Source organism: Hemiscyllium ocellatum, chromosome 13 (genome assembly GCF_020745735.1).
Source record: "Hemiscyllium ocellatum isolate sHemOce1 chromosome 13, sHemOce1.pat.X.cur, whole genome shotgun sequence".
Classification (NCBI taxonomy): domain Eukaryota; kingdom Metazoa; phylum Chordata; class Chondrichthyes; order Orectolobiformes; family Hemiscylliidae; genus Hemiscyllium; species Hemiscyllium ocellatum.
The window spans coordinates 75,059,370-75,074,075 of record NC_083413.1 but is presented as its reverse complement, the minus strand read 5'-3'; the positions used below and the strand labels follow the sequence as shown (position 1 = coordinate 75,074,075).

Sequence of the window (14,706 nt, the reverse complement as noted above, 5' to 3'; positions counted from 1 at the left end):
CCTTTGATTTGGCACCTTGTCAAATGCCTTCGGAAATCTAAGTATACACATCTGCAGGCTCACCTTTATCCACATGGCTTGTTATTTCGGTAAAGATCTAATAGATTAGTCAAACACTCTATCTTTCACAAAACCATGTTGAATCTGACTGATTATATAAACCTTTAAATGAGTAATAAGTTCTCTGCTGTAATCTCCTTAATTATAAATTGCAATGTTTTTCCAATGATGGATATTATGCTAATTGGTCTGGTATTTCTTGCTTTCTGGCTCCCACCTTTCTTGAAGAGACAGGTTATTTTTGTTATTTTCCAAAATGGTGGAATCTTATCAGAATCTAAGGAATTTTGGAAAATTAAAACTATTGGAGTAACTAATTCTTTTGATGCCTGAAGGTGAAGCCTGCCAGGACCTGGGAGATTTTCAGCCTTTAGTTTAACATATTTCTGAAATCCCTGGTGATTCTGTCAAAGAGTCATAGAGATGTACAGTATGGAAACAGAACTTTTGGTCCAACTCTTTCATGCCAACCAGATATCCGAACCTAATCTAGTCCCCATTTGCCAGCATTTGGCCCATATCTCTCTAAACCCTTCCTATTCATATACCCATCCAGATGCCTTTCAAGTGTTGCAATTGTACCAGCCACTACCAATTCCTCTGGCAGCTCATTCCACACACACACCACCTTCTGTGTGATAAAGTTGCCCTTTACGTCCCTTTTATATCTTTCCCCTCTCACCCTGAAACTATGCCCTCTAATTCAGAATTCCCCCACCCCAGAGGAAAGGCTTTGTCTATTTATCCTATCCATGCCCCTCATAATTTTATAAACCGCTATAAGGTCACCCCTCAGCCTCCAACGCTCCAGGGAAAACAACCCCAGCCTATTCAGCCTCTCTGGAGAGTTCAAACCCCCAAACCTTGGCAACATCCTTGTAAATCTTTTCTGAATTCTTTCAAGTTTCACAACAACCTTCCAATAGGTGGGAGACCAGAATTGTACACAATATTCCAACAGTGACCTAGCCAATGTCCTGTACAGCCACAGATGGACCTCCCAACTCCTGTACTCGATGCTCTGACCAATAAAGGAAAGCATATCAAACACCTTCTTCAGCCTCTTATCTATCTGTGACTCCACTTTCAAGGAATATGAACCTGCATTCCAAGGACTTCTTGTTCAGCAACACTCCCCAGGACCTTACCATTAAGTGTATATGTCCTGCCCTGATTTGCCTTTCCAAAGTCCAGCACCTCACTTTTATCAAAATTAAACTCTGTCTGCCACTTCTTGACCCATTGGTCTGTCTGATTAAGATCCTGTCGTATCCTGAGGTAACCTTCTTTTACGCTGCCCACTACACCTCCAATTTTGGTGTAATCTGAAAACTTACTAAATATACCTCCTATGTTCACATCCAAATCATTTATATAAATGACAAAAAGTAGTAGACCCAGCACCAATCCTTGTGACACACCACTGGCCACAGGTCTCCAGTCTGAAAAGCAACACTCCGCCACCATCCTGTCTTCTGCCTTCGAGCCAATTCCAAATCCAAATGTTGAGTTCTTCCTATATTCCATGAGATCTAACCTTGCTAACCAGTCCACCGTGAGGAATCTTGTCAAACACTTAACTGAAGTCCATGTAGATCACATCCACCCCCTGCTATCATCAATTGTCCACGTTACTACTTCAAGAAACAACTCAAAATCAAATTAGTGAGACTTGATTTCCCACACACAAAGCCATGTTGACTATCCTTCATCAGTCCTTGCCTTTCCAAATACATGCAAATCCTGTCCCACAGGATTCCCTCCTACAACTTGCCCACCACCAATGTCAGGCTCACCAGTCTTTCCTAGCCTTTCCTGACCACCTTTCTTAAATAGTGGCACGTTGGCCAACCTCCAGTCTTCCAGCATCTCAGTTATGACTATTGATGATCCAAACATCTCAGCAAGGGGCCCAAAGGGTACACCTGATCAGGTCCTGGGGATTTATCGACCTTTATGCATTTTAAGACATCTAGCATCTCCTCCTCTATAATATGGACATTTTTCAAGACACCACCATCTATTTCCCCACATTCTATATCTTCCATGTCCTTCTCCACAGTAAACACTGACCTTTTCTTTCACGTCTTAATTTTCAGTTATGACAAGAATGTTATTTCCATCTTCCTTAATTAAGACAGACTCAATATATCTACTATTTCTTTATTTACCAGTATTAATTCCCCAGATGCACTTTCCAGAAGACCAATGCTCACTTTAGATACCCTTTTTTTTAAAAAAAGTACCTGTTGAAGCTCTTATGTTTTTATATTTCTTGCTAGCTTTCTCTCATACTGCAATGTCTACACCTATTATTTGTCAATCTTTCTTGTTGCTTATAGTTTGTGCAATCTTCAGACCTACCAAAATGTATGTGGTAGCATATACATTTTTCTTTCAATTTGATACTGCCTTTAACTTCTTTAGTTAGCCATGAATGATAGCATGATTTTAGGAAAAACATGTTTCTCATTGGAAGACAACTAATTCTGATGAAATGTCTCTTAATTCTCCTTGAATATATTCTTCTGCATTTCTGAGTTACACATTTATGTAAATTCCCAATTCACTTTAACCAGCTCCACCCTCAATCCCTTATTAGAATTAGATTATGACTGCCTTTGTTTACATTCAGGTCATTAGGCTTAGACTCACCCTTCTACCTTCCCAAAATTGAATCTGAAACTCAATCATATTATGATCACTGCTACCTAACTGGAACTATGAAGTTACTAACTAATCATATTTTATTGTATAACCAGATCTACAATAGATTACTCTCTGGTTGGTTATAGGATGCGCTGTTCTAAGAAACTACCCCAAGACCATCTATGAACTCAGTTTGCAGACTCTTTTTGCCAATCGGATTCATCAGATTTGTATGTAGATTAGAATCAGCATGATTATTGATGTAACTTTCTCACAAGCTCCCATTATTTTTTCCAGTTTACTCAATCCTACAGCATTGCTGCTGCTAGAGGATCCATAAGCTGTTTGCACAAGTGACCCCTTGCCTTTGTTATTTTGTAGTCTATCCACACGGATTCCTACATCTTGTCTTTAGGATCATCTATCCCTATTGTGTTAATGCCCTTGTTAACAAAAACACCACCGCCTTCTCCCAGCTTCCTGCTCCTTCCGGAATGTCAAGGGACCTTGAATGGTCAGCTGCCAGTCGTGGTCACTTTGCAGCTATGTCTCTGTAATGTCTACCTGATCATACATCTTTATTGCTGGGTTGAGTTGACAATTCATGATTATTATGATTGCTAAACATATTCAGATACAGAGCTTTTACTTCTGTCTTTTTCCAAGTTTTGCTACTTATCACTTTATTTTCTGGAGTGCTTTTATGTTTGAGTGCTCAGATCCTTCCTCTTGCGCTCGAATTATCATTATCCTACTTGTGACCTTGCTTTTTTTTTTGACTTGCACTTTCCCTTCATCATATCTTCACTCACTTGACTTTGCCCCCACTATTTTACTCAAGCCCTCTGTACCACTCTAGTTATACATTTCACCCAAAACAGTGTGCCAGTATGGGTTGAAGTGAAGGATCAGTATTCCTTTGCTTGAATCCCACATGCTACTAATTACATACTTCCAATTATTCCTTCACTGGGCCAATGCTTCCTTGTAGCTCAAGAATTTCTTCTCAAAGAGCATCAATAAAAGGATGATTGGTTTGCACGAAATTTTGTGACTAGCATTCCTCATTGGCTTTAATTCAGGAACAGCTGTTTCCCTGTATGCCCAACTCCCAGTCACAATGCTATCCTTCAGCAGCTGCCAAAATTAAAACTACAGGCTGCAACTTGTCTCTAAGCTAGCTCTGATAGCTTTTCTCCAACTGCTTCTAACCTTTGCAGACTATATTTTTTGCACGAGGGGTGAAATTTGTGCTGGTCGTGGAGACTGCAGCCCCATTCAGCAGTGCAGAGAATGGCAATGAAACGGAGCTCCAGTCTTGATGGAAAAGAGCCTGTGAAATAACATTGCGAGTCAAAGCTGTTCAGCCTCAGGAAGGAAACTATTGGAGGTACATTGGATAAATGATTACAGCCAACTGCATCTTATAGGGCACTATCACAATCTGGTCTTCCAGTTGGGATTCTGACTTTATTTATTTGTGAATGAATGAGTGAAATTCCTTTTGTTTTCTACATCTGCATTCCAGTTCTTTTTTTTATTATAAAAGTGAGTTTAAAACTAAATTTGCAAAAAAGATCCAAGGCACCATAACTTGAAGTGTGTTCCCAGTGGGGATGTGCAATCATCAGAGGACAAGTTCAGTACATTCACAGCTCCTTGGATATTGGAACAGTCCGCCTATGTGCCAATAAATGTCTCTAACGGAGAATCGAACCAGGCTTGACAGGGAATGACATTATGGGGGTCTAGATTACAGTGGTGCTGGAAAACTCCTGAGCAGTTTTATCCAGCATAGAAATGATCTGCTGATTTGAGACAAATGCATCATCGAATAGAGTCATAGAGCATGGAAACGGATCCTTTGGTCCAACCAGCCCATGCCGACCATATTCCCAACTCAACTGGCCCCACTTGCCTGCATTTGGCCTTCCGGACCTTTCTCATTCGTGAACTTATCCAAAATGTCTTTTAAAATGTTTTAACTGTAATCTGAGATGTGCCCAAATGTTTAGTTGTAGTGAGGCAGGATGTCAGGAGGTGATGGAATCTGACTGCGAGGGGGAGGATTCAGAACAGATTTGCATTGTCTTTCTTCACATAAAACTAGAGTAGCTCACCAGAGGGGACAGAGCATCAAGAGCTGTTAGGGGACATTAGGATTGGTGATTGGAAGGATAGAAGGCCCTCTGAAGAGCCCAAACATTTGGTCTTCATCTCTGCCAAATACGTATTTTGTGCTCAAATATCGGTAAAAGGATCTGGAATTTTCCTGAGCTAGTTTGCTCCAAAGCAAGTCCAGGACATTTCCCTTGGTGGTTGAAAGCTGCAGGTTTTCCTCCAATTCAAACTATTATAAGTACAAAGGAAACTGGATTCAATTTTATCTGTTTCGATGGATTAGAGGATTGATAGACGGAATGAGAATGTTCAAAGTCTCATTCAAATCTCAGTTTGTTAAAACACTCAATCACTGATCATTGTCAAAAATTGCACATTTTCCATTCATGGGGAACAGGACTGTGTCCATTGTGAATTAATGAACTCCCAGTGGTCAACCTACTGACTGACTGCTCCACTTGGGGAGGCGTGGGGTAAGAGACCCGTGAGTAGTAGGCTCTGGGTTAACAGAGCCACAAAGGTCTCCTGGGTTACGATGTGATTATTGTCCCTTAATTTACCACAGTATTGACTCCCTTTCCTCTCCTACCTTCAAGGAACTGACAGGCTCTCTCTTGTACTTGAGCTATTTGGCCGCGACAGAGTTAAGGAGCCCTGAGCTAGGGATGCACTGATCTATCAATTGGTATTTCAGGCAGTGGTGTGTTTGCCAGGACCACAGTGATACAGTATGTTCTGTCTAACAAGAGTTTCAGGCGCCATACTGAGGCTATCTTTTGTGCTGATCTCATCTGTGGTATCACAGAGCTGCTGAGTGGAATCTCCCATCTGATTGCCAGCTTGCTGCCCCCTCCCCCAGCCAGCCGACAGTCTTTGTAAACACTGAGCTCACCAGTGGCTGATTTGCAGCTCCTCAGTAGCGTGCATAATCTGTCAGGATTTGTATTGCCTCACGGATTTTAAACAGGGAGAAGGGGGGCTTTTTTTAAAAAAAAACAAACAAGGTACAGAGGAACCTCGATTATCCAAATTTCGGATTATCTGAATAAGATTGTAAGGTCCTGCTGCTTGGCCGCTCCACCCTCCCCTTCAATTTACCACCATTACCCTCCACCTATCGCACTCTCAGCTACCTTACCCCCCAACCTCACCCTATTCCCCCCCCTCCCATTTATCTCTCCACCCCCTCAGCTCATAAGCCTCATTTCTGATGAAGGGCTCTTGCCTGAAACGTCGATTCTCCTGCTCCTCGGATGCTGCCTGACCTGCTATGCTTTTCTAGCATCACACACTCTATTCTAAACTGCATAATCCAACATTTGATTATCTGAACAAAATACTCCCTGCACGTGTCACTCGGACAATTGAGGTTCATCTGGATTGCTTTCAGGGAACTTGCTAGTATCAGATATGGAAGAGTGACATCATTCTGCACATTGCCTTGCAGGTTCCCCTGTTTTAGGAGTGACTCATGGTCACATATATGGAGCAACATCAGTAGAGATGTCCAGTGGCACAAAGCACATTAGGAGGCATTAGAGGCTGACAGTGTTAGAAAGCTAAATTAACATCAGTTGAGATACAGTCAAACCAGAGCAGGGGAGAGGGATTACTGAGTTACACAGTGTGAGGGAGTTGGATTAATAGCAGTGGAGGTAGTCAGTGTCACCAGAAAGTGTGCAGAAAAAAATATTTTTTAGTGTGAAGGAGCCAGATTAATGATACAGTCAGTAATGCAGAGTGCTAATATCAGTAGAGGTACAGTCAGTAACACAGGAAGCTGTGAGGATAGGTTAACTGAATGACAATGCAGGGGAGCTGGATTAACATCAGGAAGTAACAGTGGGCTGTCTGGGATCAACTCATTGTAAAGATTGAGTTGCATTCTCAGTAGAAATAAAGGTCCCAGTGTACTGCAGCTTTTCAGCAAACCCTCAGATTGTGTTAGATGAACATCAACCAATGGGATCAAGGTTGGTTGCTTGGTACTATGAGACCCAATCTTGTTGCTGAGCTTCCTGATGTTTGTACTATGACCTTGCACCATGGTTTTATGGGAGTAAAACAAAAGTGAAGATAGGTAACATGGACATCACATCAAGGAGATTCCACACTTCCTGGATTTAAAAAGGAGCCATTGTGTGATTGACAGAAGCACTCCTGGTCATTAGTAAGTCTATCATACTGACAGGGGTGAAAAGGGGGACTGCTAATGTTCTTTTATTTGAAAATGAATGAATCAAATATACAAGAATTGATAGAACTATAAAGCAAATTATTTACTTGAAGGAAATTAATTTTCCAGACCAGGGGCAAAATAATTTCTTCTGACGACTCCTCTCGAGATGTTCAGCAGGGATACTTCTGCATTCTAAACAAACTTGTGAGATGCTGCTGCCACCTAGTAATAATGCCCCCTGTATGTGTGTATACATGTGGGAGGTTGGGATCTCATACAGACAGAATCTGAATAATTCATTAATATTTTCAATAATTATCAATTCTCCTGTAAACTTGAAGCCACAATTTACCAGAAAAGCATTAGCTTCCTAGACACCATGGTACTTGAATCCAAACAAGCCTCTGATGGAGAAAAGAAATTAGCGGTCCCTCGCCGACAAGGATGACTCCATTCAGGATGGGTCCACAGGTGGCTGCATAGACCATTGTGGTTTCTGCAGGTTCTGTTACACTTAGGGCAATAGGTAGCAAGGGGTAGGTGAGGCATTGGTGAAAGAGAGAAAATAGTTGTGAACAAACAAACAAACCATTCTTATAGTTATGCTTCAAGTCTAAGTACTTCGTTCCTGATGAAGGGCTTATGTCCAGAACATGGATTCTCCTGCTCCTCGGATGCTACCCAACCAGCTGTGCTTTTCCAGCACCACACTCTTCAACTGATCTCCAGCATCTGCAGTCCACACTTTCTAAAAATCACATGAGTGGAATTTGTTTGATTTAACAGAGCAAGGTTAAAGCTTACGGTTGTTGAATGAGTAAGTACTAGGGTGCAGTTCAGGGGAGTTAAACTCCTGAAAAGTTGGGGAGATGGGTTAGTCAACCAGACCAAAATAGAAACGGCTCTTGAGAATCTTAAGTTTACTCTGTATATGCCTGTCCTTGCTGCTCATCTATCCAGCCAATTCACTTTAGCCAATTCTATCCTCATTTTGTTGCAATTCCCTTTAAGTAAAGCACAGTTGTTTCCAACCAGAGTTCTCATTCTGAAACTAAATATTACATTCTATCATGTTATCATCACTACATTCCAAGGGATCTTTTTCTGAGGTCATCTATTAAACCTACCTCATAGCCACGACCAGATCAGAGATAGCCTGCTCTCTGACATGTCACCCAAGGAAGCTCTCTGATGCGCTCTGAATTTGTTGTCATAGCTACTTTTTCCAATTTGATGTACCCAAAGATTAAAGGCAACATAATTATTGCTATATTCTTTTTCAATGACCTTACTCTTTGTTGAATGGCCAGTGTTTGGGGGTCAGTATACTATTCTCATCCAGAATCTCAAACCAGTTTGACAAGTTAATGGGCTGAGGCTCCTTCAGCACTACCTCCCAGATCCCTGCCTCACTTGTAGTCCCCACCCTCCTATCCCTTATCTCCGACCCAATTCATGGTAGCTAATTTAATGGGTGTGACCACCTCAATGAAACACAGCATCTAGGTAACTGCCCTCCTCAAGTAACCAACTATTGTGGTCAACTTGATCACTATGAATCACAATTGGGTCCATCAGCTATCACATTTCACCGGGCCCTGCATCTCATTTTTTAAACTTGGTTCTTAGTTTGTTATCTTCACAAATTCCTATTGATTCTTCAGTCTGTAAATATTTCTCCTATTTACTTTATAGTAAGAAACTGTAAATAAGATCTAATAGATAGCCAAATTAACAGCTATCATCAACCAATGGACTTAACAGCTTTCCCACAACATCACTCTTTGTGCTGGGCTTCAATTTTAGAATTTTTTTTAGAATTAGAATTCCTATAGTGTGCAAACAGGCCCTTTGGCCCAACAAAGTCTACATCTACCCTCCAAAGAGGGACCCATTCAGACCCATTTCCTTACCCCATATTTACCCCTGACTAACAACTACACTATGGGGCAATTTAACATGGCCAATTCACCTAGCCTGCACGCCTTTTTGGATTGTGGGAAGAAACTGGAGTACCCAGAGGAAACCCATACAGACACAGGGAGAATATGCGAACTCCACACAGTCACCCAGGGCTGGAATTGAACCTGGGTCCCTGGCACTCTGAGGCAGCAATGCTAACCACTGAGCCACCATGTCACCCATTATATCCCATAAAAGAGTCTTGCTAACATGAATTAAAAAAAAGTTAACAAAAAGCACCTCTTCCCCTCAATGCCAAAATTCCCATACTGCTGAAAAATCCACAAAATATATACTCACTCTAGTGCAATCTCTCCTTCTTGACCTTACAAAGCTTATTGACTTGTGTACTTTCAATAAATCCTTTCTTCAAATGTGCTGAGATGATTCACACATGTTAAGCATCAACAGGAATTAACCCCTATTGATGCCCTGTTCAGGCGTCAGGTGATTGACTGATAACTGTCCCTCAGTCAGCTGCTTTATTAAGCCTTTGACAAGACCCCTGGATTTTAAACTTTTAAAATGGAGAAAGATTTACCAGTTCTATTCCCACTCTACTCTGAAATCTCTTAAGTATATTTTCACTTGACCTGTGCCTCACTCTAGATGTGATATCTCCTTCCTGACCACCACAAAGCTCTTAGATTACTTACAGTGTGGAAACAGGCCCTTCAGCCTAACAAGTCCACACCAACCCTCCGAACAGCAACCCACCCCCCTAACACTACAGGCAATTTAGCATAGCCAATTCACCTAACGTGCACATTTTTGGGCTGTGGGAGGAAACTGGAGCACCCAGAGGAAACCCCCGCAGACACGGGGAGAATGTGCAAACTCCACACAGGCAGTCGCCCGAGGGTCTCTGGTGCTGTGAGGCAGCAGTGCTAACCACTGTGCCACCATGCCACTCACTCTTCTGTCTCCCTCATACCATTCCTGATGAAAGCCTATGCCCAAAACGTCGATTTTCCTGCACCTTGGATGCTACCTGACCTGCTGTGCTTTTCCAGCACCACTCTAACCTAGACTCTGATTTCCAGCATCTGCAGTCCTCACTTTTGCCCTGTCTCCTTCATTCTGTTTGGGAGCTAGATATAACTCCAGTGGTGCAACTGCCCCCTTTACCTGGCTCAATTCAGCTGGCATGGACAATTGATAGCCTTTCTACTACATCACCTCTCCTCAAAGCTTTGGTTGTTAAACCAATATCATTACACCCTTTTTATTATTCTCCTCTCCATTCTACCTGAAATCAGTGTCCTGGTAGAATAGTTTAGTCAGTTTATAAATGAAATACATCCTTAGTGAGCCACAAGTTGGAATCTAATTCATGAAAGCTTATATATAAAACAACTGGGGGTTCTCGTGGTACAATGATAGTGAGTTAAGAGTGTGGTGCTGGAAAAGCACAGCAGGTCAGGCAGCATCCAAGGAGCAGAAGAATCGACATTGTGGGCAAAAGCCCTTCGTCAGGAATGTATCAGTGTCCCACCTTCCCTAAACATTGCTAATAATTTCCACCTGTCCTCTCAATTCTGTTTAATATATTGAAAAATTATATGGAATTAGCCTCAAGCTTATAAATTCCAGGCAACTTAACCCAGATTTGTGCAATCTCTGTTCATAATTGAACATTTTTAGTCCAAGTATGACCCTACTAAGACAAAAATAGAAATTGTTGGAAAAGTTCAGTTGGTCTGGCACTATCTGAGGAGAGCAATGTGTCAGGTTGCGTGACCCTTCCTCAGAACTGGGTCAAACTCACCCAAAATATTAACTCTGATTCTCTCCACAGATGCTGCCTGACCTACTGAGCTTTTCCAGCAATTTTTATTTTTGTTTCTGATTTTGTGCTGAACCCAAGCTCTCTCCCTCCCAACGCTGACACATCAGCCTGAAAGTGAGGTGCGCAGGGCTGAACATAGCTTTCCAGGTATGTTCTAAACAGGGTCAAAGAGTATGGTGCTGGAAAAGCACAGCCAGTCAGGCAACATCCAAGGAGCCGGAGTATCCACGTTTCAGGCATAAGCCCTTCATCAGGAATAAGGCTTGTGAGCCAAGGGGTCTGAGTGATATATAGGATGGGGGGAGGGGATTGGGGGAAAGGTAGCTGGAAATGTGATAGGTAGATGAAAGGTGGGATAAAGGAGATAGGTCGGAGAGGAGAGTGGTGCAGATGGATGGGAAGGAAGATGGACAGATAGGACGGTTGAAGGGAGCAATGCCTAGTTGGAAGTTTGGGACTTGGATAAGGTGGGGTCAGGGGAAATGGGGAAACTGGTGAAATCTACATGGATCCTGTGTGGTTGGAGAGTCCCAAGATGGAAGATGAGGCGTTCTTCCTCCAGATGTCGGGTGTTTTGGGTTTGGTGATGGAGGATGCCGAGGACCTGGATGTACTTGGCGGGATTGGGAGGGGGAGTTAAAGCGTTCAGCCACAGGGCAGGCTTTCCACTGTGTAAAGACCACACTTTTTTTTGGACTGAAGATTAAAAAGCAAGATACTGCTTAAAGCTGTGGTGGCTTTGGTTTTAAAAATCAAATTTAATGAAGCACATTGTGAATTGTGTACATGATGCTTCTCCCGAGAGCAATGAGAGCAAAAGCAAACATCACTGAGTCAATCAGTTCTGAATTAAGGGAGAATTGCTTAACAATTTGTTCTGATTGGTTCCTGACTAGGTGACTATGGCTTATGTGAAGCCAATGCAGCCTATGAACTAAAAGCATCAAAAAAGTTTTGCAGTCTCTCACTCTTCTCTATGGAGGTACTAGAATGTAAACAGTGATAACTGTTTCCACTTACCTTTCTCTGCAAGTCTCTGTTGAAGGAGAAATAAAATATCTTTAAAGACAGTGAAAGGACTAGTGAATGAAAGAGAGCATTATTGTGGAAGCAACCTTCTGTTAACAGCAAAGAACTAAAAGAAATCAGAAGAAACTGAAAGAAACAATACATACAACAATGGTCCAGGCTGGTGCTACCAAACTGTATTACCTTGATTATTTTGCGTTTCCACTTTTAAAATGCGTTGTCTGTCTTTATATGGAAGCACTAGCTTTCGGAGTGCTGCTCCTTCATCAGGTGGCTGTGGAGTATATTAAAGGAGATGGACTCCGACAGCCAGTGCTTCCAAATAAACCTGTTCTATAACTTGGTGTTGTGTGATTTTTAACTTTGTCCACTCCAGTTCAACACCGGCATCTCCAAATCTTGTCTGTCTTTGTGTGTCTGTCTGTTTGTAAAAGGGGCAATTTAAGAAGGGATAGCGTTTAACTTGGAGAGTTGTAAGTTAGCAATTCTTATTTTCTAATTGCCATGGGTTACAAACAATTTTTTTCATAATAAACAGTTATTTTCTTATGAAGCACAAAAACCAATGGTTTCTTTGAACCTGAGCTTGTCGGTCGTGTACATTGGGGATAGCATGGCTAAATATTGACTCCGGGAATAGTTTGACTTTACTTCCAACGCATTACCCCAGTGAGTCGCGACTACAGCTGTCGCAAAACTTCTATCTCCTTCCATTCTAATCCTATAGATATAAAGATTGGTATTCCAATAGCCTTTCTTATTATCTTTTGTATAATTCCATATCACTTTAATAATTGTATGTGCATGAATTCCTCAGTACCTTTGGACCGTCACTGTTTCTAGCTTCTCAACATTTCAAAAGTGTTCGGATCAATCCTTTTTATGTCCAAGGTGGATTTGCCTATTTTGGAATGCATCTGTCACAGTGTGGCTTCAATATCTCTGCAAATGTTTTGCTTCCATGTGTACCATTTAGCAATGTCTCCTACCCATGTTTCATCAGCAAACTTGAATATGTCCCTTTCTACCCTGACATAGACTTCACTAGTTATCCATAGATGTCAATGGGATACCCCCAGTAACATCCTGCCACTTTACCTGAGAATAATGGATAGCCAGGAGTGAATTCCTGGCTGGAATCCAAATGAGGAATTCAGATGATTTATGGGTAGGTTACTGGTTATCTAGGTGTGAATAACAGTTTGCGAGGTTCTGATGTAATTAGCCTCCCTAGCCTTTAAGTCCTTAAAACAAAGTTTATTCTTCAGTTTGAAAAAATCAGCTGATGAGGTGCTGACTATTGCTGAGTTAGTCTGTGCATCTCACACCGGCCTGTCTTTTCAGAATGATGTTTATTAATGTTTTATCAACTCTACAGAACAAAGCAGCTTATACCAGGATGTGAGCATCGGGTCAGTCAGATCACTGCACCACTGGTGTTTGTATCAACCTTGCCATCGGGGGCAGGCAAGGGAGGATTGAAAAATCAACTTGTCACCATGTCAGCCACTTCAAAGCTCTTGTCTATCAGCTGACAGACCAAACAACGGGCTTCCCTTTCCCCAGTTTGGTTCGGTTTCACACCACACATCCCGTTGGAAATCCCAACCCTTCACCCACCAAAATCCCACTCCCAACTCCCAAGACTGTCATCTCCATGATCTATTCGGGAGCCCCCGCTACTCTTCTTTGTTTCAACCAAACCCAATTGAAAGCCAAAGCTCAGACACTGAGCAATACGATGCAAAACTCAACAAATTTATGATTTATAATGAATTATTTCTAAGCTCCTGACATCCCCCCCTCCCCCACCACTTTGCCAGATCTAACACTGACCATCTTGCCCACTTAGTGTGGGAATGGTTGTAGAGTTGGGCCACACAGGCAGTAGAATATGGGCTGGGATCTATATCCTAACACCATTCTCTTTCACTGGGGAGGAAGCCAGTTTAAGATTCATTGCCGACATGCAGGCTTCAGATTCTTTCCCCTTCTACATTCTTCTGTAAGAGCCAGAGACAAAAACAACACATTTGGAAAAGGTGAGGCAAATTCTGAGGCAGTATGCATTGAATTGTTTTAAAATATAGGGAATGGATAAGTTTTGGGATTTGCAGCTTTTCAGGGAGAGTGGGAGAATGTCCTACTTTTTAAACAGTCCTCACGCTTGTGAAATGGGCATTGAATGGCCGAGTTTGCGAAAATGCAACTCCTTATTTTAAAGATACATCCAGGGTTGCAAGCAAATTTCAAGTCATCTTCTGACATCATCAAGAGCTTTGAAATACAATGATATTATATTCCCAACAGTAGACAGTCACTCAGGGAAAATATTGTCATTTAAAACAAATACACGAAAAAAAGATTTCTCCAGAATATCCCCAGAGGTCCATGACACGCACACACAAAAAAATTCTGGTTAATGTCTCTATTGCCCCCGAGTGCTCTTTGCTATCTGCCCTCCCCACTGCAGGAGTAAATTCATGGGCGATGCGATATTGCAGGGGACGGATTGGCAAAGGGAGTCTTAACGTGGGAGAGAAGGAGGAGAGAAGGGAGTCGAGCAGGTCCAAGGATCCATTCCACTGGCTGCCTCTACGTGCCCAGGAAGATCCCTGTGAAATCCGAGCCACTTCGGATGGTGACAGCAAAACCAGATCTGTTGTCAACGAAGACAGAGATATACTGCATGGTCTGTGGAGAGAACAGAATTGTCAAGACCAGTGAACCCCAATTCAGTCAACTTCTGCTTCCCACTGAAACTATATGTGCAACACCTCATCCCCTTTTACTGCATTTCCAGTCAGGCTGATGCTGTTAACAAGTAATAGGTACAGCTCAATGCTAATTGAACATAATACAACAAGCATGCACAGAACGGGTTCAGCCCCCATTACGAACACAGAACACTCTGCCA

The 14,706-nt window shown here is 42.1% G+C and overlaps 1 protein-coding gene across 1 annotated transcript in view; it reads right to left on the bottom strand.

The window, feature by feature from the left end:
* Positions 1-13,122: 13,122 nt before the first annotated feature.
* LOC132821947 (erythroferrone-like) overlaps positions 13,123-14,706 on the bottom strand; it is an 88,902-nt gene continuing 87,318 nt past the window's right edge. The window contains exon 8 of the mRNA XM_060834962.1: positions 13,123-14,483. Coding sequence (XP_060690945.1) covers positions 14,385-14,483 — 99 coding nt within the window. The 3' untranslated portion in view covers positions 13,123-14,384. The remainder of the gene's footprint in view (positions 14,484-14,706) is intronic.